Source organism: Onthophagus taurus, chromosome 3 (assembly GCF_036711975.1).
Source record: "Onthophagus taurus isolate NC chromosome 3, IU_Otau_3.0, whole genome shotgun sequence".
Classification (NCBI taxonomy): Eukaryota; Metazoa; Arthropoda; class Insecta; order Coleoptera; family Scarabaeidae; genus Onthophagus; species Onthophagus taurus.
Window position 1 is genome coordinate 24,786,265 of NC_091968.1, and position 22,443 is coordinate 24,808,707.

A 22,443-nucleotide genomic window follows, 5' to 3' on the forward strand; every position below is an offset into this window, starting at 1 on the left:
AAATTATAAAGACTTAAGTCTGTATTTGCAATTTTGTTTCTTCAAAAGACTCGGAAGTTAGTTTGAATTCTTGACATAAACATAAATAGTAAAATTCCCACTTATCTGATAAATAACTGTTAGGTTATGTGCGATTCAATTCGATTGAAGATCTCTATTGGGTTGGAAGGTCCCTCTTAGGAATGGAAAATGGACAGGAATCCGGAAAGCTTCGGCTCGGATAATTATTCTTCAATCATATATTGTTTAGATCAGGAATGTGGTAACTGCTCTTGGAAAATTTTCAGGAATCAGGTAATTTCTTCTCAATTTATTTTCGATGTTTAAATTTATTTAATTAAATTTTACTTTTTTTTTAGGTGAATAAAAAGAAATCTTTATTCTGTGTTAAGTTTGGATTGAACTCATCGGAGAACTAATTTTAGGTTAGGAAACTACTTTGGATTTTTTTAGGTTAGATTTAACAGAGCTCTTGCCCTTACTAAATTGAACTGACTTGGCTCAACTTTTTCCTCTTCTTATATAACCTTTTCCCCTTCTCCAGAAAATGTTCTTCGTTTTATTTTAAACCCTCTATTCTCATTGGTAGATGGGTTTCGCGCCATTTCTTCTTTTAAAAATATTTTAAATATATCTAAATTTCGAAAACGCCATCTATCGGATTTCTTTTGAATTACTCAAAATTTCTTTTATTAATATCTTCTTTATTCCTTTATTACTCTGGATGAGACTTCGTATTTAATGCAAATATCCTTCTATTTCAGTCATCCATTGGAGGTTTCAAAATTCTCCAACCACAAAAGAAGTTTGAAGTTTACAAATTTAAAATTAAATTCCCAAAGACAAAATCATTCAAAATCTTCCAGAATCTAATAAATTAGATGTAGCTGATACTGATCTTCCCGTTTTGAATGCTTTTGAATGAATATTAACAGTTTTAAAAGAATTATGAGCAACTAAAAATTAAATGTCAAATGAATTGAGGTTATGTCTCTCTCTCTCAGGTAACCTGTCTCGGGAGCTTTATTACAATATGTTATTTAAGAAAAGGTACTACGTTACGATGGTATGTACAAAAACAAAATTAAACCTATCTTGGTACAAGACAGAAAACCACCAAAAAAGGAATACCAGAGAATAAGGAAGAACTAAGAATAATTAATGAATTGTTAATGCAACATGACAGGGAGGAAAAACAAGGGGAACAATGGATAATAGAATAAAGATGGATAAAACTCAAAACTACAATACAAAAAGTAGCCGCAGAGGTATGTGGGAAAAAGAGAAGCAGCCTAAGACTTATAATAACATGATTTTGGGATGAGGAGGTGCAACAGGAAGTCAAAGAAAAAACAAAGGTATCTACAGACGAAAAGAGAAGAAGATAGATAGAACTACATAAACAGGAGGAACGAAGCAAAGAGTAAAAGGGTATATATTATAGCGAGGGAAGAGGTTAAGGTGGATTTAATAAGGGCGGAGGCTGGGAGAAGAGCAGTGAAATACGAGGAATTATCCACATTGCAGAATCCCGGGAGAAATCAAGGAGAGAATGTTGATATTGTCGGAGAGTGGGATATTCAATAACTGGGATCGGCTATAGAAGGTTGGAGAGAGGTGAAATATAGAAAGAACTGAGGGATAGAGACAGGGACATACAGAGGCAGGAGTGAAGGTCCTGGAGATATACGGGAAGGGAGATATAATGTAAGATATGGGGACATAAAGGAACTGTCAAAGTATTTGTTGATGGAATGGGAAGAAGAAAGGAAGAGATTGGTGGCCAGATTCCGCTGTGGCAATGAAGAGAGAGGGAACAGATACTGGACGGACGATATGGAGAGGCGGTGTAGGCTGTGTGGAGAGGATTAGGAGACACTGGAACACATGCTGAGAAGGTGTAGTGAGCTGAAGGAGAAGGCGATGGACTGGAGGCAGATTTTGAGGGTGAGGGCAAGAGATGGATGAGGGAGGTGATTGGGGCGAGGAGCCGGGGGTGTGAATATAGAGAGCTGGAGGGTAGAGGGTGAAAATCAGTATTGGAAATATGGGAATAGAGGAAAGCAAAATACTGAACACCTGGAGTAAATATTGCCAAGGTAAGCAAACAACAATTTAGCGCTTAATAACAACTAAAACTACAACTAACACTAGACCTAGAACTAGAATCATTCGGGTTTAGCCGTCTTGAGAGACGTGCTGCAAAATCCGAATGTTTCTAGTTCTAGTGTTAGTTTTAATTATTATTAAGCTTCTAGTTACTAATTCATAGATGGCGCCACCAATAAAATTTTAATTCGTCAAATTTAAAAAGTTTTAAAAACTTGATTTTTCTTGTTAAATAAGCTCAAGTTCAATTTTACAAGTTCTTAAATTCTAAAAAGCTTTCATTACTTTCGTATAAACGGTGCGCGATTTAGTGATGTTGACACGAAATGTTGCAATTTTATTTTTATGTAATTGAGGTTATGTTCGATTATGTTTAAAAAGATTTTGAATGAAAGTGGTGGCGATGCCTCAAGAACATTTTAAAATACGTTTTGGGCCAATTCAGTAAGGTTATGTTGCATTTATTTTATTTATTTAATCGATAGATGGTACTAAATTTTTTTTTTTAACTAATTTTGTTGCTATTCATTTTTATTTTTAATTAATTTTCTTAAACATTAATTAATTAAAAACCTTTCTTTTAAATTCAATTTAAATTCATATTATTTTATAATTAAATTTTAATTAAAGTTTTAGTTACAATTTCATAGATGGCGCCACTAATAAAATTTTAATCCATCAAATGTCAAGTTTAAAAAGTTCTAAAAACCTGATTTTTTTCGTTAAAATGAGTTCATGTTAAATTTTGCAAGTTCTTAATTGCTAGAAATTTTAATTTTATGTAATTGAGGTTATGTTCGTTTAAATTTAAAAACGATTTTCGCCCCAAGATTATTTTAAAATACGTTTTTGGCCAATTCAATAAGGTTATGTTGTAATTATTTCATTTGTTTAATCGATAGATGGCGCTGAATTATTTTAGAACTAGAATTATCCGTTAATCCGAATGTTTCTAGTTCTAGGTGTAGTGTTAGTTCTAGTTTTACACCAGCACTATTACAATGTAGAACTAACACAATACCTAGAATTATTTGGGTTTAGCCGCACGTCTCTAAAGACGGCTAAACTCGAATGATTCTAGTTCTTGGTCTAGTGTTAGTTCTACTTTTATTTCAGTAAAAATAATTTAGTACTTAATAACAATTAAAATTAGAACTAACACTAGACCTAAAACTAGAAAGTTTTGAAACCGTGTTGTTCCATACCAATACATGACTAAATTTGAAAAAATAGTCTATTATAAATCTAAAATGATTATTTACAGTTTTCTATAATTTAATTTCATTCGGTGATAATAGAGGGCGACTCTTTCAATGTGTCAAATCACACAAAATTCTTTAAATTATTATTTTTTTTTTTTGATTTTATTTTTTATAGTTATTATCCAAGGATTTTTGATCGTTAAAATGTTTACGATACCATCATTTTACGCGATAAGGTAAATGAAACATTTTATTTTTGGAACAACAGGTAACAAAAAATGTAACAATACGCGGTTCTATTCTTTTATGGCTCGTTTTTAACGTTAGTTTTAACACTTATTTTTTTTTTAAACAAAAGCGATTACAACATACTTTTTTAATCCACCTTCAAATCTGGATTAATTTTTAAACAAAACAAAGGTTTAAAACTTTTAAGTGGATATAAAAAAAAATTTTTAAGTCGCGTTCATTTTTAGCTCTTGATGTCACACTTATGGCACGTTAAGAGTAAATAATCGATAAGATAAGGAGGATATCAGTTTAATAAAAAAAATAAATTAAGCAACATGATGCAATTAAAAAAAAACAAACTTACCACATCAATTTCAATTTCTTGAATTTGAAACCTTAAAATAATCGTCCAAATTAGACCCAAAATCAATCTGGGGTTTCCATCTACGATATCTTCCGCACCAATACTTTCCAGACGAACCTTCGTGTGTAAAAACGCCAAACTTTTGTTGACGTTTTCGATTTTGTGAACTCGCATCTTTCCATTGTTGGGTTTTGCTAGTTTTTCCCCCGAAATTATTTCTAATAATTTCAAGAGAATTTTTCCATCCGCTAAGTCCGTGAAGAGATCGTGAACTTCTAAACGAACCTAAATTAAATTAAAATTAAAGATTAAAATTGAAGATTAAGATTAAGAAAGAAAAAAGATCGAGGTATTAAAAAGAATTACTAAAAATGGGATTTAATCGGATTAAAACTGAAATTCTAAAGACATTTAAGTAATTTAGGGTTTATTAACCTCAATCATTTGGTTTATTAATACAACGCATTCCACCTTTAACTACCCAAGCATTCGACACCAAATTTCAAAACCATCTGTGTTATTGTTTACGTTTTATCGAATCCAAACAGAAAATCGTAGGATGTAATCATTAAGGTTTTTAATGTTTAGAAAAAAAAATAATTAATTGTTTATTTACCTTGACGAGAAAAGAATTCATCCATTTCGTAAAGGTTTTCTTTTGGATGTGTAAACGTTCTTCTTGCAAGACCTTGATACGGCCCTGCTCGAATTTTTGCACCTCGTCCCTTTGTGTCATATTGGAACGGCGCTGGATTTCCGTGCTTCTTCTTGGTTCATAATGTATTGGTCCCGCTACAAAAAAAAAACAGAATTTATATAATAATATCATGTATAGATAACCTCTAATCAAATAAGTCGTTGTTTTAGGTACCATCATCATCGAACTACCGGAAAAATATCGAATATGGAATTAGTTATGCCGGAGAAGAGTAGAGCAAATCTAGTCTTTTCAAGACTTAATCACAAGGCGCATTTAAGCAGCTTATAGATGAATTGAAGAAACCACCTGGATTGTTTTTGAAGCGCCAATGATTTATCTTTACGTGGGAAAGACAAAAAAATCCGCTGATGAAATTGGCTAAATAATGAAGGACTCTGAAGGAAATACATTTTTTCAACCAAGACTAAAAGTAGGATTTTACCAAACTCACAACAGTGTGGGATATAAAGCATCAGTGCAAACTTTATCATCGCCAAGATGGAAAGCAGATGGAGTTTTAATCATTTTCATTGGCTATGAGTTATTTGACAGCTTTTTTGACATTTTTGATTTGACCTTGGTTTATACATTATTACCAACTTAAAAATTTTTTCGTTATTATAATTGTGGAGGGATCTTTTGTTTGATGATGCCCTGCTATCTTTGTTCATTAATGCTTGGATAAGCTGATGACATTAAATTGTCAGAAAGAAATATCTAGAGCATATTTTGAGAAAAATAATATCATCAGTTTTAGCATTCTATCATTTCTATTATCTTTTAGCTCTCGGTTGTTGTTTCCCCAGATGGTAATTCTCCAAGTCTTTGTCATTCGGTGGAAATTACATCATCTTTTCTTTCTGTATACAGACCTTGAAAGTGGCTAAATAACTGCTAACATGTTATTTTGAACTACTGCAGAATTGTACCACATGTATTCGTATGTTACAAGTACGACCTCATCAACCGATCAACCTACTCCACAGTTATGGAAGACATGCTGAATCTACTACTACTAAAACCTAGATGTTGTGTACATCTTATATAGAGTGACATAACCTAAAACGGTTCTACAGAAATAGATAAAATCCTTAGGATTTATACAAGTAATACACAGATGGCATTAGGAACCCACCTTTGAGAGTCATCGTATCTTATAGGAAATCTCTAAGTTGGTTTAAGTGACCAGACTGAGTGTGGGTAAGATGCTTAAGGAGTCTAATGGGAACTAGATGCGATTTGGGGTAACGCATATACTCCAGAATCTAACATATATACATACAATCGGAGATTATATCACCTTTTCTATCCATATACAGGCTTTAAAAGTAGGTAGCCCACTCCTAACTTGTTATTTTTGGGTACTGCAGAATACAGAGGTCCATGTATTTGTATGTTACAGGTACGGTGCGACCAACCTACTGCGCAGTTTGTAAGTCATGCTGAATTCTCCACTACTAGTCCACATAATATTGCGTTGTATACGGCGGACGGGAGAAGAAAGATGGAGGAATGAAGGTGGCAGGGAAGAGAGAGAAGTGGAAGAGTATACATACCTGAAATATAGGTTCTCGGAAAGTAATAAAAATAACGAACAGGATGATGGGACAGGTATGGAGATGTGGGAAAAAGAAAGGTTATGTTTGAGGGCTTGATGACGAGCACAATGATGTACGGCGCAGAAGATTACTGGAGGATGTACAAACAAGGTATTGCAGGTGAGTACTAGGGTTGGCGAGGGAGGAGGTTAAGGTGGATGCAGTAAGGGTGGAGAAAAAAACGGTCCTACAGGAGTAGATAAAATCCTTAGGATTTGCACTGGTGATACACAGATGATATCAAGAATACATCTTTGTGAGTCAATATACAGTGTGTTAATTAATTAATACCAATATCACAGTGCAATACGCAAATCGCGTATTGCAATAAAAATACTGTGTTATTGGTTGCATACTTGCAATGATGACGTCGGGTACAATATACAGTGGGGAAAATATACAGGGTGAGTTATTATTAGCATCCCGGCGGACGATAGTTGCTAAACCGTTTGAGAAAGAAAAAAATGTTTTCTACAAAAGTTGTTTGACTCTCCACTTTCTATTACGTAAAATTATTTTCAGTTATACACAGTGTTCCATTTAGGCGTAACGGAGAGTATGCAGATTTTTTTAAATGGAACTTCCTGTATATTTTATCATATTATGAATAGCATTAAATTTGTTTATACAGCCGTATATGTTACTAACTCATAGCGTTCATAGTTCTTAAGATATTCAATTGTTTTTCCAAAATGTGTCCATTGCAGCATCTTTTTAAAAACGATGTAAAAACGATATTTTTTCCAATTTTGCCTTGAAACTATGTTAGATAATAGTCAAATCCTAAGATATTAGATACGCTATACAGCGTGTTCATAAAGCTTAGTTATTTTTGAAGATTTTCAAATGGCTTTTTCTACGTTTTTTAAATGGAACACGCTGTATATTGTGTGCTGGTTGAATTGCCCATCAAGTTACCTTTAATTAGTGATAAGTATGTCATATATCTAACTTTAGTAGTTTTCCTAATATTTAGAATTTAAAGAATAATGTGTAATAAAATGCGCTTTATTGTACTTTATGTTATTTTCTGTCTATGTTTATCGGTTTTTGTTGTTCTTCCTTTTATTATTTGATTAATATTTTATAATGTAAAATAATTTTGCAGCCATATACCAGATTTTAATGCAACTTGGTACTTTATGAGATTTTAAAAAGATGTAAATAATAAAATATGCAATTGCTCTGTCATATAATTTACAACTTTAGAGAAAATAAGATGCACATGTTAAGATATGTAAAAATAATACTTGTAGAAGAGAAAATAGGCGGCATTTTGAACAACTTCTAAATATTAATTAAATTAATACCTACTTGTTGAGCAACATTTAGTAATTGTTTATAGTTTATTGCTGCATTTCCTTCAAATAATTTAGTAATTAAGAAAGGGATTTATTGTTATGTCATTTAATTGTATTTTTATTTGGATTATTTAATTATTAAAGTTTTTTTTTAATTGTTTATAATATAATATTATTGATTTAGAAATGACAGACAAACAAAAAAAAAGGATAGAATATATTACATTCTATCACTTTTTAAGTACAATAATGACATTTTATTTCACATTTTTTTAAATTCTAAATATCAGGAAAACTATTAAAGTTAGATATATGACATACTTATCATTAATTAAAGGGAACTTGATGAGCAATTTAACTAGCACACAACATACAGAGTGTTCCATTTAAAAAACCTAAGAAAAAGCAATTTGAAAAACATCAAAAGTAGCTAAGCTTTACAAACACCCTGTATGATGTATATAATATCTTTGAATACTATCATCTACCTACTGGCTTTGACTATTGTCTGACGTAGTTTCAAGACAAAATCGGAAAAAATGTCGGTTTTACATCGTTTTTATATTAGATATTACATAAACCTTAGATAATCTTTTCCCATCAAAATACTGCATAGTTCTTTACAAGCTATAATTAATAAATCACTGCAAATGTTGCAGAAAATCTGTAGGAATTAAACAGAAATAATATAAAGCTGTTAGCTTAGAACCTACAAAAACGAAAATTTCTACTATAATTTATGTTCAATTAAACATAACAATACATAATTACGTCATAGTTCACAGTATTTAATCCGAATTTACGTGAGTTTGTAAATAGACTAAAATTGAGTGATGATCTCATATTTTATTTTTTTAATTTTTTTGTTTTTTTAAAACAACATTAAACAAAAATTGATGATAAATCATTGATTTTAATCAATTTTAACATTAATTCATCATAAAATGAAGTCGTTTCTAATAATATATTAAACAATACAATGATTTTTTACACTTAAAAATTAGACATATCCAAAAATAACTATTACTATTACTACTTGATGAATGTGACGAGATTACTTAGAGGATTATTCCACTTTAAAATTTATAATTAACCTAGAAACTAAACTAGAAATCTGGATTATATTTACATAGTAATTCTATGATGACAAATTTATAGCGAATTCTAAATTTCTAAGTACTTAATGATGATATTTCAAGAAAGAAAAGTTAAATTTGTTATTACTTAACTTATTTTCTATGAAAACTTCAACGATATCTTTGACATGTTTACACAAAGATTTCTATGATAAATAAAGATAAAAATTTATTGATCGATAACTCAGCTCCTACTACCCACGTTTAAATCCGTAACGTAACCGTCTATAGATGATTTTTTTACTAAATCGGCGTCGACGTCACTTAACCGCCTTTTTACTCTTAACAAGTAGGTCGTTTAACAAACCTTTTCAACTGTGCAGTGTTTAAACTCTAAAAAACACGACAAAGTTTTAAAGAGAGGAAGTATGCCTCAACAACTTTTGTATCTGTTTTTTACGAGTTCAATTCAAATTAATTTTTTAGTTTCTAAAAATAATTTTAAATAAATTTGCTTAATAAGATAAAAATTTATTGCTAAATACGTAAAAAGCAAATTTACTTAAACAACAACTTACTATAGGGACTTCTCCCTGTCATTTTTTCGTATTTTTAACCACTCCTTAACCAAAACTAAAAGTAACAACACTCACAAACCGGCCGTTCATATTCAACTGATTAAACTTGGAGACGTGTGTGCTTGAAAAAGTATCTACAGATAACGAGCATGGGGCTCATCTCGATATTATACAGCTTAAAATCGATATACAATGATAAAATTGTTGCAATTTCATTTCATTTACTTGTTGTGCAGAGTAAGCGTCGGCACGTACACACGGAAACTGCTATTTTAAACGTTACGGTCTGATCAGTATGTAACTGTTTTTTATTCCATTGTAGAATGTACATTTTAACATGATAAAGCGAGTTAAATAAAAATAAATTTTAAAAAGTGGGAAGAAAGGTGACAATTTTAAAGTATTACTAAAATATTTTATTTATTTGGGTGTTAAATAATAAAAATCCAAAAAAAAAGTATTTCAATTAACATTTTGTTGTTATTTGTAATCAATTTATTTGAGCTTTGTATTAAGTTAAGCTTTTGGGGATTTATTTTTTTTTTCGGTTGTAAACAGTTGTCATGTGTAACTATGATTATTTTTATGAATTTTGTAAGTTTTAAAAATTGATGAAGTGTCAGAATTTGATGATAACATACCCTATAAAGTTTATAAACGTGTATAAACCAGTAATTAATTAAAATATTTAAATATTATAAAATGACAGTTATACATAAAGACATTTAGTTAAATTGACAACTGTCATTTAATTGAAATCCTTCAAAATTAAAACCAACCTCAAAAAAATCAAATTTACTATAAACGCAAATGAATTTGTAAAATAAACTAGATGACTGATATTAAACTGTCATTTTATAACATGAAAATGACGAAAAATAAGTTTTATCATTTCGGGACATTTTTAAGTGTTTATAAATGAACGATAGCATCTTTCATCTAGTTTAATTTAGAAATTCATTTGCGTTTAGTAAATTTGATTTTTGAGGTTGGTATTAATTTTGAAGGATGTCAATTAAATGACAGTGTCAATTTAACGAAATGTCTATGTATAAAAAGTGTTTATGGTTCTTTATATTAATTTAAATCATCCTTAGGGTAAGTTTTATCATTTATTTACATCTTTATTACTCAATATAAATGTTAACTACGAATTCGGAGCATTTTTCAGTGTTTATAAATGAATAATAACATAACCTATAAACCATTCTTCTAGTTTCTTTTAAAAATTCATTTGCGTTTAGTAAATTTGACTTTTTTGAGGTTGGTATTAATTTTGAAGGATATCAATTAAATGACAGTTGTCAATTTAACGAAATGTGTCTGCATAAAAAGTGTTTATGGTTCTTTATATCAATTTAAATCATCCTTAGGGTAAGTTTTATCATTTATTTACATCCTTATTACTCAATATAAATGTTAACTACGAATTCGGAGCATTTTTAAGTGTTTATAAATGAATAATAACATAATCTATAATCTATAAACCATTCTTCTAGTTTCTTTTATAAATTCATTTGCGTTTAGTAAATTTGACTTTTTTGAGGTTGGTATTAATTTTGAAGGATATCAATTAAATGACAGTTGTCAATTTAACGAAATGTCTATGTATAAAAAGTGTTTATGGTTCTTTATATTAATTTAAATCATCCTTAGGGTAAGTTTTATCATTTATTTACATCTTTATTACTCAATATAAATGTTAACTACGAATTCGAGGCATTTTTAAGTGGTTATTAATGAATGATAACATAACCTATTAACAATTCATGAAGGATTTCAATTAAATGACAGTTAGTTTGTCAATTTATAACATGAAAATGACACGAGATTTACATTAATACCGGCGATAAGAAGAATAAATTGCGGTGGGGCGTTTTAAATGGTTTTATTTATATAATACAACATAAATCCCTCATCTAGTTTATTTTACAAATTACTAAATTTTGCGTATAAGGATTTTAATGTTTTTTGAGGTTGGTAGTAATTTTGATGAACGTCACTTAAATGTCAACTGTCACTTTGAATGATTTGTGATTCTTTTTATTCATTTAAATCGACCTTAAGGTATGTAACTTTTATGATATATTTATTTATTTTCATTAAATTTAGAATTAGTGAATGGTGCATAACAAGCAAGTAAAAGTTTTTATCATTAAAAAAAGAAATAGAAATCATTTTTTATGTCTTCACACTTTAAAATAATGGGTGTATTGTTCTCGTGGTATTCCGAGTTATGTAATTCCTTCTGGTTTGTTGTGTTCCTACGCTTGTTGTTCTTGTAATAATGGATTTCGACACAATACTTTTCCTTTTAAATCAAAACTAACATTAATAACTTTGCAATGTTTTTTACTTACAAAATTATTCGCTTAATTGAGCGTTTTACTTAAAATTAAGTCGATACATATCAATCAATAGGTTACACAACGACATTTTTATTTTAACCATTAAAATGCGGCGAATGGAATGTTAATTGAGCTTCCTTTTGCTCAACATGTTATTTCAACGCAACCTCTTCGTTATTTTCCAATAAATTGAACGGCTTCGTGGTTAGGTATTTTCTAATTGCACTTTAACTCTTCATCTAATTTTATTGTTTTATTAACATTTAAAATTTACAGTTTTAAACCGTCCTGTATATAAAATAACGAGTGTTATCTCTCTAACAAAATGATAATAACCAATTTATTCTCGCATTTAGGTTATCACAGGTTTAAAATGAAAGTGAATTTGAAAAGGAAACATAAATGGTATTTAAAAAGGTTTAACTGGAATTAGTAAGGTATCACCGGATGTTGACGTAATAAAGCGGCTAAGAATAGGGGGAACTGGAGTGTTAAAAAAAATATTGAATTTAAGTAAATCAAAGGATTTCTCTTAAGAAATAAAGATTTTATCCTATTTTATGAGATAACACCTGGTATAATAAAAAAGAAAACGACATCAAAATAGTCTAACATCGTGTTAAAACGTACACCAAACGAGAAACTTGTTATTTGTGGAAATAAAACGGTCGTAAACGCAACTTTTACGACTTTTAATGAGTAGTTTATTTATTAAAAAGATCAAAAACATTTCTTCACATTTAATTTAAATCTATTTAGTTTTCGTTTGGATGTTAACTTTCATGGAAAAAATTTCCCAATAACATTTCACGCACACATTGAAAGAAGCTGCGAAGAATTAAATTAAAACGTCGAAAAGAAAGTGTATTTAAGAAATGAAATCTGTACCAAGAAAAACAATACGAGAACTTTTACTTAGACTTTCCGGTGAAAATACATCGAAACGATTCGTTTTTATAAGATAAAATGACAATAAATTTGACGTTTATTTAAGTTTTTTCAGGTTGGTATTAATTTTGAAAGATCTATTAAATGACAGTTGTCAATTTAACGAAATGTGTTTTTACATAAAAAGTGTTTATGGTTCTTTATATTTATATATTTAACTACGAATTCGGGTCATTTTTAAGTGTTTATAAATTAACGATAACAACCTATAAACCATTCATCTAGTTTATTTTATAAATTTATTTGCGTTTAGTAAATTTGATTTTTTTGAGGTTGGTATTAATTTTGAAGGATATCAATTAAATGACAGTTGTCAATTTAACTAAATGTTTTTGTATAAAAATTGTTTATGGTTCTTTATATTTATTTAAATCATCCTTAGGGTAAGTTTTATCATTTATTTACATCTTTATTACTCAATATAAATGTTAACTACGAATTCGGAGCATTTTTAAGTGTTTATAAATGATTGATAACATAACCTATAAATCATTCATCTGGTTTTTAAAAATTCATTTGCGTTTAGTACATTTGATTTTTTTGAGGTTGGTATTAACTTTGAAGGATATCAATTAAATGACAGTTGTCAATTTAACTAAATGTTTTTGTATAAAAATTGTATATGGTTCTTTATATTTATTTAAATCATCCTTAGGGTAAGTTTTATCATTTATTTACATCTTTATTACTCGATATAAATGTTAACTACGAAGTTGGGGCATTTTTAAGTGTTTATAAATGAATACGTGAGAAGGTAATTAAATTTAATATTCTTAGTATTGTACTTTTGAAACTGGTTTTATTATTTATTGAATTAAGTCTTACTGTCAAACAACTGGTATAATGGATTTTAACTATAATTATCTTTATAAATGAATGATAACATAACCTATAAACCATTTATCTACTTTCTTTTAAAAATTCATTTGCGTTTAGTAAATTTGATTTTTTTGAGGTTGGTATTAACTTTGAAGGATTTCAATCAAATGACAGTTGTCAATTTAACGAAATGTGTTTACGTATAAAAAGTGTTTATGATTCTTTATTTTTATTTAAATCATCCTTAGGGTAAGTTTTATCATTTGTTTACATCTTTATTACTCAATATAAATGTTAACTAAGAGTTCAGGGCATTTTTAAGTTTATAAATGAACGATAACATAAGCTATAAACCATTCATCTAGTTTCTTTTATAAATTAATTTGTGTTTAGTAAATTTGATTTTTTTGAGGTTGGTATTAATTTTGAAGGATATCAATTAAATGACAGTTGTCAATTTAACTAAATGTTTTTGTATAAAAATTGTTTATGGTTCTTTATATTTATTTAAATCATCCTTAGGGTAAGTTTTATCATTTATTTACATCTTTATTACTCAATATAAATGTTAACTAAGAATTCAGGGCATTTTTAAGTTTATAAATGAACGATAACATAACCTATAAACCATTCATCTAGTTTCTTTTATAAATTAATTTGTGTTTAGTAAATTTGATTTTTTTGAGGTTGGTATTAATTTTGAAGGATATCAATTAAATGACAGTTGTCAATTTAACTAAATGTTTTTGTATAAAAATTGTTTATGGTTCTTTATATTTATTTAAATCATCCTTAGGGTAAGTTTTATCATTTATTTACATCTTTATTACTCAATATAAATGTTAACTACGAAGTTGGGGCATTTTTAAGTGTTTATAAATGAATAAGTACGTGAAAAGGTAATTAAATTTAATATTCTTAGTATTGTACTTTTGAACTGTCAAACAACTGGTATAATGGATTTTAACTATAATTATCTTTATAAATGAATGATAACATAACCTATAAACCATTTATCTAGTTTCTTTTAAAAATTCATTTGCGTTTAGTAAATTTGATTTTTTTGAGGTTGGTATTAATTTTGAAGGATTTCAATTAAATGACAGTTGTCAATTTAACGAAATGTGTTTACGTATAAAAAGTGTTTATGGTTCTTTATTTTTATTTAAATCATCCTTAGGGTAAGTTTTATCATTTGTTTACATCTTTATTACTCAATATAAAGTTAACTAAGAATTCGGGGCATTTTTAAGTGTTTATAAATGAACGATAACATAACCTATAAACCATTCATCTACTTAGTTTCTGTTATAAATTCATTTGCGTTTAGTAAATTTGATTTTTTTGAGGTTGGTATTAATTTTAAAGGATCAATTAAATGACAGTTGTCAATTTAACGAAATGTTTGTGTATAAAAAGTGTTTATGGTTCTTTATAGTTATTTAAATCATCCTTAGGGTAAGTTTTCTCATTTATTTACATCTTTATTACTCGATATAAATGTTAGCTACGAATTCGGGGCATTTTTAAGCGTTTATAAATGAATGTTAACATAACCTATAAACAATTCATGTAGCTTATTTTAGAAATTCATTTGCGTTTAGTAAATTTGATTTTTTGAGGTTGGTATTAATTTTGAAGCATATAAATTAAATGACAGTTGTCAATTTAACGAAATATGTTTATGTAAAAAGTGTTATGGTTCTTTATATTTATTTAAATCATCCTTAAGGTAAATTTACATTCATTAATTTAATTAAAAAGTAAGACAACATGTAAGTAAAAAAGAATATTTTATAAATGAAATCTCCAAGAAAAACAAAACAAACTTTTTCTTAGAGATTGCTGTAAAAATTCATCAAAACGATCCGTTTTAACAAGATAAAACGAGAATAAGAAAAAATTAATTCCTCTATATAAATATTACCGATAAGTTTTTAAGAACATAACCTATAAATCAGATTTGCTATTAGTGAATTCAAGTTTTTTAGGGTTGGTATTAATTTTGAAGAATTTCACTTAAATGTCAACTGTCAATTTGATCCAAAATGTGTTTTTTTAAATTTAATTAAATCTACAAAAAGAAAGTGTATTTAAGAAATGAAATCTGTACCAAGAAAAACAATGCGTGAACTTTTACTTAGATACTTTCCGGTGAAAATCGATCGAAATGACCCGTTTAATTGAATAATTCATGTTTCTTCGTCGTATCATTGCGAATCGAATTTCAATTGAAGATTTTCTTCTTTTTTCTTTTTCAATCGAAAGCTTAAAACCGCTTTATAAACCGTTTTTCCTAATCGTGAGGTGATTTCGAATTAAAAAACAACAGTTTTAGTCCGATTTCGAGATAAGATTTTTTCTGATTCGATAAGAATGCGAAAACGAAAAAGGAAAAATGTTACTTTTGATTCTTTTGGGTTGAATTCCTGACCATTCCCAGAAGTTATGCAGGTCACGGTGAGTTCGTACAAGAAGGAATGTACCCAAGAGATGACCTACTGGGTAAGGCAACACGTCCGACCATAACAGAAACAACTCCGTGAAAAAATGACATGTTAAAAAAGAAATAAGGACTCGTGACGAATTGTAGTCTTCGTTCGTCGCGAATAATTAATGAGAATGAAAAAAAAATCCTTAATATTCCTTAAAAGAAGTGTTATTTTTTGCATTCCTTCGATTATATGACGTAATCTAACCTTTAAATCGAGTTTGTAAACGTATCTCCATTTTAAAGTTTTAGTACGCAAGAAATAAGGAAAAAGATTATTTATTTTAAGTATCTATAGTTTTATTTTATAAAATAAAATTACGTCATGTATAATTTAAAGTTTAATCCTACAGTATTGGTAGAGAAGCCATAAAATCGTCGGCTTCGTTTCAAATTGCAACGAACCGTTTGGATCGTTCAAATTCAATTAAAGGCGCCGCTACTTGTTTACTTTTTAAACATTCACGAGGTTATCTTATAGAGTTGTTTATTATTGCTACACTTTGTCCGCGACAAATGGAGCTTTAAATTTTCAAATTCAACAACAACTCATTTAGGTCATAATAAGATAAAGTTGTTTTCACTTTTACCTTTCTACGAGTTGAGAATACCTCATTCTATTCGATGAAACGGCCCGAGGTGGTTAAAGGTTACATTCTTAGGACAGGCGTTGTCCGGGAGAGGTATTTAATTTCCACATACACATAACAGAAAACGCAACAGCAGCAGCAGCAGCACACGCGTTCACGGGCAACAAACTCGATACAATAAACAACACGTTACAATACAACAACTCGTTTTGTTGGGTTTCTTTCACGTGCTCGCCATCAGGTCAATTATAATTAAATAAATTCCACAAGGAAAGAACCATGAACGGGGACCGAACCGAAGAGAAAACTTGGCAACAATCGGTGCATTTTTAAATAAGATTTCTCTACATTACAATAATTAACCCCACTATTTATTTAGTTTTAATTTTCGGTGGAGATTTTATTGTGGAAATAATAATTGCGCGAAATGCACCGAGAAAGTACTATTTATATAACGACACGGTTATTATTACTACTACTTTAAGCCGGATGTATCCGTTTCAATACATTCCAATCATTCTAACTTTACAGAAAATTAGAAAATTGTTAGATTTATTATCTAATTTCATAAAAAAGAGTTTCTATCAATTATACAGATTCTTCTCCATCTTTTAAAGTTTTTCCTTTCCCCAGCAAAAGCCTTGAGCTGCTTGAGTCTTCTCTTGGCTGCCGCAAATTGCGTCACTGTCTCTTCCCATAATGTTCTCGGCCTCCCTTTGGGTTGCCGCTCCCAAGGCATACAGACCAATTAGTAGCCTAACTTCATTTCTCTTCAAAGCGATGAAAAAAGTTACAACAATTACTGCTCTCCATGTTTTGATACACATATTAGAAGAGACAATTGCAACCAAAGAGATAGCCTTATGTGGTTTAATAGACATAGAGGGTGCTTTTGATAACACCTCCTACGAATCCATAGAGAAAGCTCTGAACATAAAAGACATACATCCAACGACAACCAAATTGTGTATAGTCATGTTGAAAAGTTGGCAGATCACAGCCAGTTTGGGAGGGGAGTTGTTTACTATTAAGGCACTTAGAGGATGTCCCCCAAGAAGGAGTGCTTTCACCTCTCCTGTGGTGCCTGGTAGTTGATGACTTGATGAACACCTTAACAAAAAATGGATTCACGATTCAGTCATCACGATTCACTCATAACCCAACTAATGCAGAAAGCCCTAGCACTTAATACTAGACAGTAAATTAAACTGGAACTCTCACATAGTCAAGGTGAGGAAAAAAGCCATTATAGCTAACCAGATCTGCCGCAGGCTTCTTGGAAGGAACTGAGGTCTAGGTACCAATAATCAAACCCATGGTGGAGTAAATAGCCGCATTAAATTGCCTATCAGCTCGGACATAACCATTTTTCAAGTTCTTGTTATAAACTTCTGCATCGTTTTGAACCTAGAAAAGGGACAAAAAGGTGCATCGATAAACATTTTCACGTACGGTCGAGCAAGAAGAAAGAAGTAAGAACTCGCTTGGGGCAATGATGTTACTCTATGATGGGTTCTCCAGATCACAAAAACATGGGGAGCAATGAAAAGGCCCCTTATTGGACCCCAACCTGGCTGTGAACTACAAAAAGCCAGTTAAAACAGGTAATCAATAGTTGGGAGGTCTCAAAGGTAGCCTTACGCTGGAAAGAACTTCCAGGTCACAGACAAACGAAGAGTATGATAACTACGTCGCAAAACAAAACCAAAGACGTTTTATACCTCAGCAAAGGTGATTTAAGGCTCCCTGTTCGACCATGAGTCTCTAAAATACCACCTCTTCCATATTGAACAAGCTGAGGATCAAACTTGTCGACTTTGCAATAATAAGTCAGGGACTGCTCAGCATATACTGTGTGAATGCGTCGCAAGAGGCCGCCTAAGAGAAAATTTTCGGGAAAGTTCGCCTGACACCTACCGACATAAATGAACAAGACCTTGGAGCAATAATAATAAGCACTAATAATAATAGGTCGTCGCTTTGCGCTCTGGCTTCCATGTACATCCTTCACCCGTCCCATTCGTCTTACATGGCCAAACCAGGACAGCTGTCTTAGCTACGGCTCTGAGTAGCTGTGTGTTTTTCCTGGAACCCTCCGAAGACATTTCATTTGGACCGCATTAACCCTACTGATGTTCCGTCTATGCGGTCCAGCTTTCACTGCCATAGGAACCTTCCTGCTTACGTCATTCTTTCCCAACGCACACCGATGTAGGGCATTGTTAGTCTTGTTCACTCTATTGCTGACCTCATTAGTAAGCTTATCATATCATTATTATATTGATAGCTGCAAACCTGGATGAGAAGTGTTCCTCTCTCTTCGTCACTACCATAACTTGACTCTTCGCCTTGTTCATTCAACATCATACACTTTTTCGTTTAGAGTTTCTGACCACTGGAGTACACCCTGCACCCTGACTACATCAGCTGCGTATATTAAAACTTGGCACACGGTTTGAGGTTGAGCATGCCGATGTTTCTGTTCTTCTCTTGCATGTTTTCATCAATTCGAAGCTACCATTAACGAAGTAACCAAACTGTAAATATTCCTGCTGTACCAAGACCTGTATCAGTTCAAATACCAGTTGTAGAACTCATCGTGGTTCCAAGACCTGCACCAGTTCGGTTCATGTTTCGATTTCTCAACCCTATTAAGTGGTTGTCTCTGTTAAAATTCCAAACATTGTTATAATACCAGTTCCTCAACCAGCATATGTTGGAGGAGGAGGTACAAATAGCAATAGGGATAAACTAACGCCTTTTTCCATGATGATCATACTAGAGGTCTTCCCGCTAAGCCTCAACTCGCTGCAACATGGATCTGATCAGTTGTGGGGATCTGAAGACGCATGGCTAAACCCGATATAGTCTTCCACACGGCGATTTTTATCACTCTGTCACTTTCCTACTGTAGTTGTAAAACTAACAAAGACGGGGTTGTAACAGGTAGTTCCCCATTGTAAAATGCTGGGATTCCTCACTCAGGGCGGCATTAAGGACCACACTTTACTGGCAAATTGTAGGAAAATAATAGGGTCATATATAAATACTCATTATTCTCTTATTTGTTGTGTTTCTAATATTAAGTACATATTTTTTCTAAGAAATGTTTTCAGGAGGCATGCATTGTGTACTTACAAAAGAAGGCGGAGAATAATTAGATTCTTTAAAATTTTGTTATTCTATTATTTAGACATTCCTAAAAGTAATATTTTTTTCTAAGACTTTTATACTAGTTTTTATAATTAAATTTTAGTTGTTATAACTAAACTTTGGTTTTTTATTAAATTTTAGTTTAAAAAAATTTAAGTTCTACCCTGTCCTTGTATGACTGTCATAAGTCTTTTCAGGTACTCGAGCGGGCAAAAATCACCCCGGCTTTTATTTATGACTGTCATAAAAACCGATCGGGATGTGGTAGAGTATACTTTCTAGTTCTAGGTCTAGTGTTAGTTCTAGTTTTACACTAACACTATCACTAGAACTAACACAAGACCTAGAACTAGAATCATTCGGGTTTAGCCGTCTTGAGAGACGTGCGGCTAAATCCGAATGTTTCTAGTTCTCGGTCTAGTGTTAGTTCTAGTGGCAGTGGTAGGTAGCGCTAATTAGCACAAGAGAACTAAAACTTAACGAGAACTAGAAATATTCGCGTTTAGTCGTGAAAAAAACTTTAATTTCATTATTATATTTGTAATCTTCATAAAATAACCTTTAAAGTGAGTCCAAACTTGCCGCATTTATCTTAATAAAACAAAAAGTTCGAACTTTCAACTTTTAATTTTGACATATTTGTCAACTTCATAAAAAATCCTTTAAAATGAGTCCAAAGTTGACATATTTAACTTTAATATTAATGGAAAAACAATCACTTCCGGTTTGAAACGTCAACGTCAATTTTGACATATTTGTCATCTTCATTAAAAAACCTTTAAAATGAGTCCAAACATGACGCACTTACCTCAAAAAACAAAAAAGTTAGAGTAATAAACCCGAAGTTAGCAACATTGAAGATAGTAATTTAATTTTGAAATATTAATACCAACCTTAATTTTTTATTTTTTTTATTATATTTTTGTTTTTGTGACAAATATTAAGACATGAGGATTTTTCACGGCGATTACGAATATGTCAAAATTGACGTTGACATTCTTAACCGGAAGTTGACCATAACTTCATTAATATTGAAAATGAATATGTCGTGTTTGTACTCATTTTAAAGGATTTTTAATGAAGATTACGAATATATCAAAATTGAGGTTGACGTTTTAAACCTGAAGTTAGTTATCATATAATAGTCAAATTCACAACTTCATGGTGTTATTTCATGATGACTTCTGTATTAAAAAAAACCTTTAAAATGAGTCCAAACAAGACGCACTTAACTCAAAAAGCAAAAAAGTTTGAATAAAAAACATAAGCCCGAAGTTAGCAACATTGTAGTAATTTAATTTTTAAATATTAATACCAACCTTAATTTTTTTTATTATATTTTTGTTTTTGTAACAAATATTAAGACATTTTATAAAAATTAAGAATATGTCAAAGTGACATTGACATTTCAAACCGGAAGTTGATTATATCTCGAGTAATATTGGAATTAAACGTATCATGTTTGGACTCATTTTAAAGGATTTTTCACGACGATTACGAATATGTCAAAATTGACGTTGACATTTTTAACCGGAAGTTGACCATAACTTCATGAATATTGAAGATAAATATGTCGTGTTTGTACTCATTTTAAAGGATTTTTAATGAAGATTACGAATATGTCAAAATTGAGGTTGACGTTTTAAACCTGAAGTTAGTTATCATATAGTAGACAAATGGAAAACTTCATGGTGTTCTTTCATGATGTATTTTTATTAAAAAAACCTTTAAAATGAGTCCAACAAGACGCACTTAACTCAAAAAGCAAAAAAGTTAGAATAAAAAACATAAGCCCGAAGTTAGCAACATTGAAGATAGTAATTTAATTTTTAAATATTAATACCAACCTTAATTTTTTTTATTATATTTTTGTTTTTGTAACAAATATTAAGACATTTTATAAAAATTAAGAATATGTCAAAGTGACATTGACATTTCAAACCGGAAGTTGATTATATCTCGAATAATATTGGAATTAAACGTATCATGTTTGGACTCATTTTAAAGGATTTTTCACGACGATTACGAATATGTCAAAATTGACGTTGACATTCTTAACCGGAAGTTGACCATAACTTCATTAATATTGGAGATAAATATGTCGTGTTTGTACTCATTTTAAAGGATTTTTAATGAAGATTACGAATATATCAAAATTGAGGTTGACGTTTTAAACCTGAAGTTAGTTATCATATAATAGTCAAATTCACAACTTCATGGTGTTATTTCATGATGTATTCTGTATTAAAAAAAAACCTTTAAAATGAGTCCAAACAAGACGCACTTAATTCAAAAAACAAAAAAGTTAGAATAAAAAACATAAACCCGAAGTTAGCAACATTGAAGATAATAATTTAATTTTTAAATATTAATACCAACCTTAATTTTTTTATTATATTTTTGTTTTTGTGACAAATATTAAGACATTTTATAAAAATTAAGAATATGTCAAAATGACATTGACATTTCAAACCGGAAGTTGCTTATATCTCGAGTAATATTGAAATTAAACGTCTCATATTTGGGCTCATTTTAAAGGATTTTTCACGACGATTACGAATATGTCAAAATTGACGTTGACATTCTTAACCGGAAGTTGACCATTACTTCATTAATATTGGAGATAAATATGTCGTGTTTGTACTCATTTTAAAGGATTTTTAATGAAGATTACAAATATGTCAAAATTGAGGTTGACGTTTTAAACCTAAAGTTAGTTATCATATAATAGACAAATTCACAACTTCATGGTGTTATTTCATGATGTATTCTTTATTAAAAAACCTTTAATCTTATATTTCTTCTATAAGTCTTATACTTTTAGAGAGATGAAAACGAAAATCCCGTTTTTCTCAACATTATTCACTTATCGCTTAGTCAAATTGATAATTGAAATGAACTTTTTAAAAGTATTTGTAGGAGTTAGTCAAAAAAG

At 30.2% G+C, this 22,443-nt stretch overlaps 1 protein-coding gene and 2 long non-coding RNA genes across 8 annotated transcripts in view; 2 read left to right on the plus strand and 1 right to left on the minus strand.

The window, feature by feature from the left end:
* Positions 1–7,106, plus strand: part of LOC111422003 (uncharacterized) — a 49,018-nt gene extending 41,912 nt beyond the window's left edge. Inside the window, exons 2-7 of the long non-coding RNA XR_002707269.2 lie at positions 124–294; positions 360–425; positions 765–2,099; positions 4,774–5,415; positions 5,477–5,934; positions 6,009–7,106. This is a non-coding gene — a long non-coding RNA (uncharacterized lncRNA). The remainder of the gene's footprint in view (positions 1–123; positions 295–359; positions 426–764; positions 2,100–4,773; positions 5,416–5,476; positions 5,935–6,008) is intronic.
* LOC111421997 (spectrin beta chain, non-erythrocytic 5 kst) overlaps positions 1–22,443 on the minus strand; it is a 58,586-nt gene that overhangs the window by 31,180 nt on the left and 4,963 nt on the right. For 3 of the 6 annotated variants that reach the window (XM_023055193.2, XM_023055196.2, XM_023055190.2), the window contains exons 1-3: positions 9,160–9,267; positions 4,523–4,698; positions 3,907–4,191 (exon numbers count right to left, since the gene is read on the minus strand). In XM_023055193.2, the coding sequence (XP_022910961.2) occupies positions 3,907–4,191; positions 4,523–4,698; positions 9,160–9,181 (483 nt within the window). In that variant the 5' untranslated portion in view covers positions 9,182–9,267. Of the gene's footprint in view, positions 1–3,906; positions 4,192–4,522; positions 4,699–9,159; positions 9,268–16,355; positions 16,982–22,443 lie in introns of those variants that run through there. The other 3 variants (XM_023055194.2, XM_071195472.1, XM_023055195.2) reach the window with 2 other exon arrangements.
* On the plus strand, positions 10,676–12,187 carry LOC139429430 (uncharacterized). The gene is made up of 2 exons (XR_011640078.1): positions 10,676–10,816; positions 11,864–12,187. It is a non-coding gene; the product is annotated as an uncharacterized lncRNA (long non-coding RNA).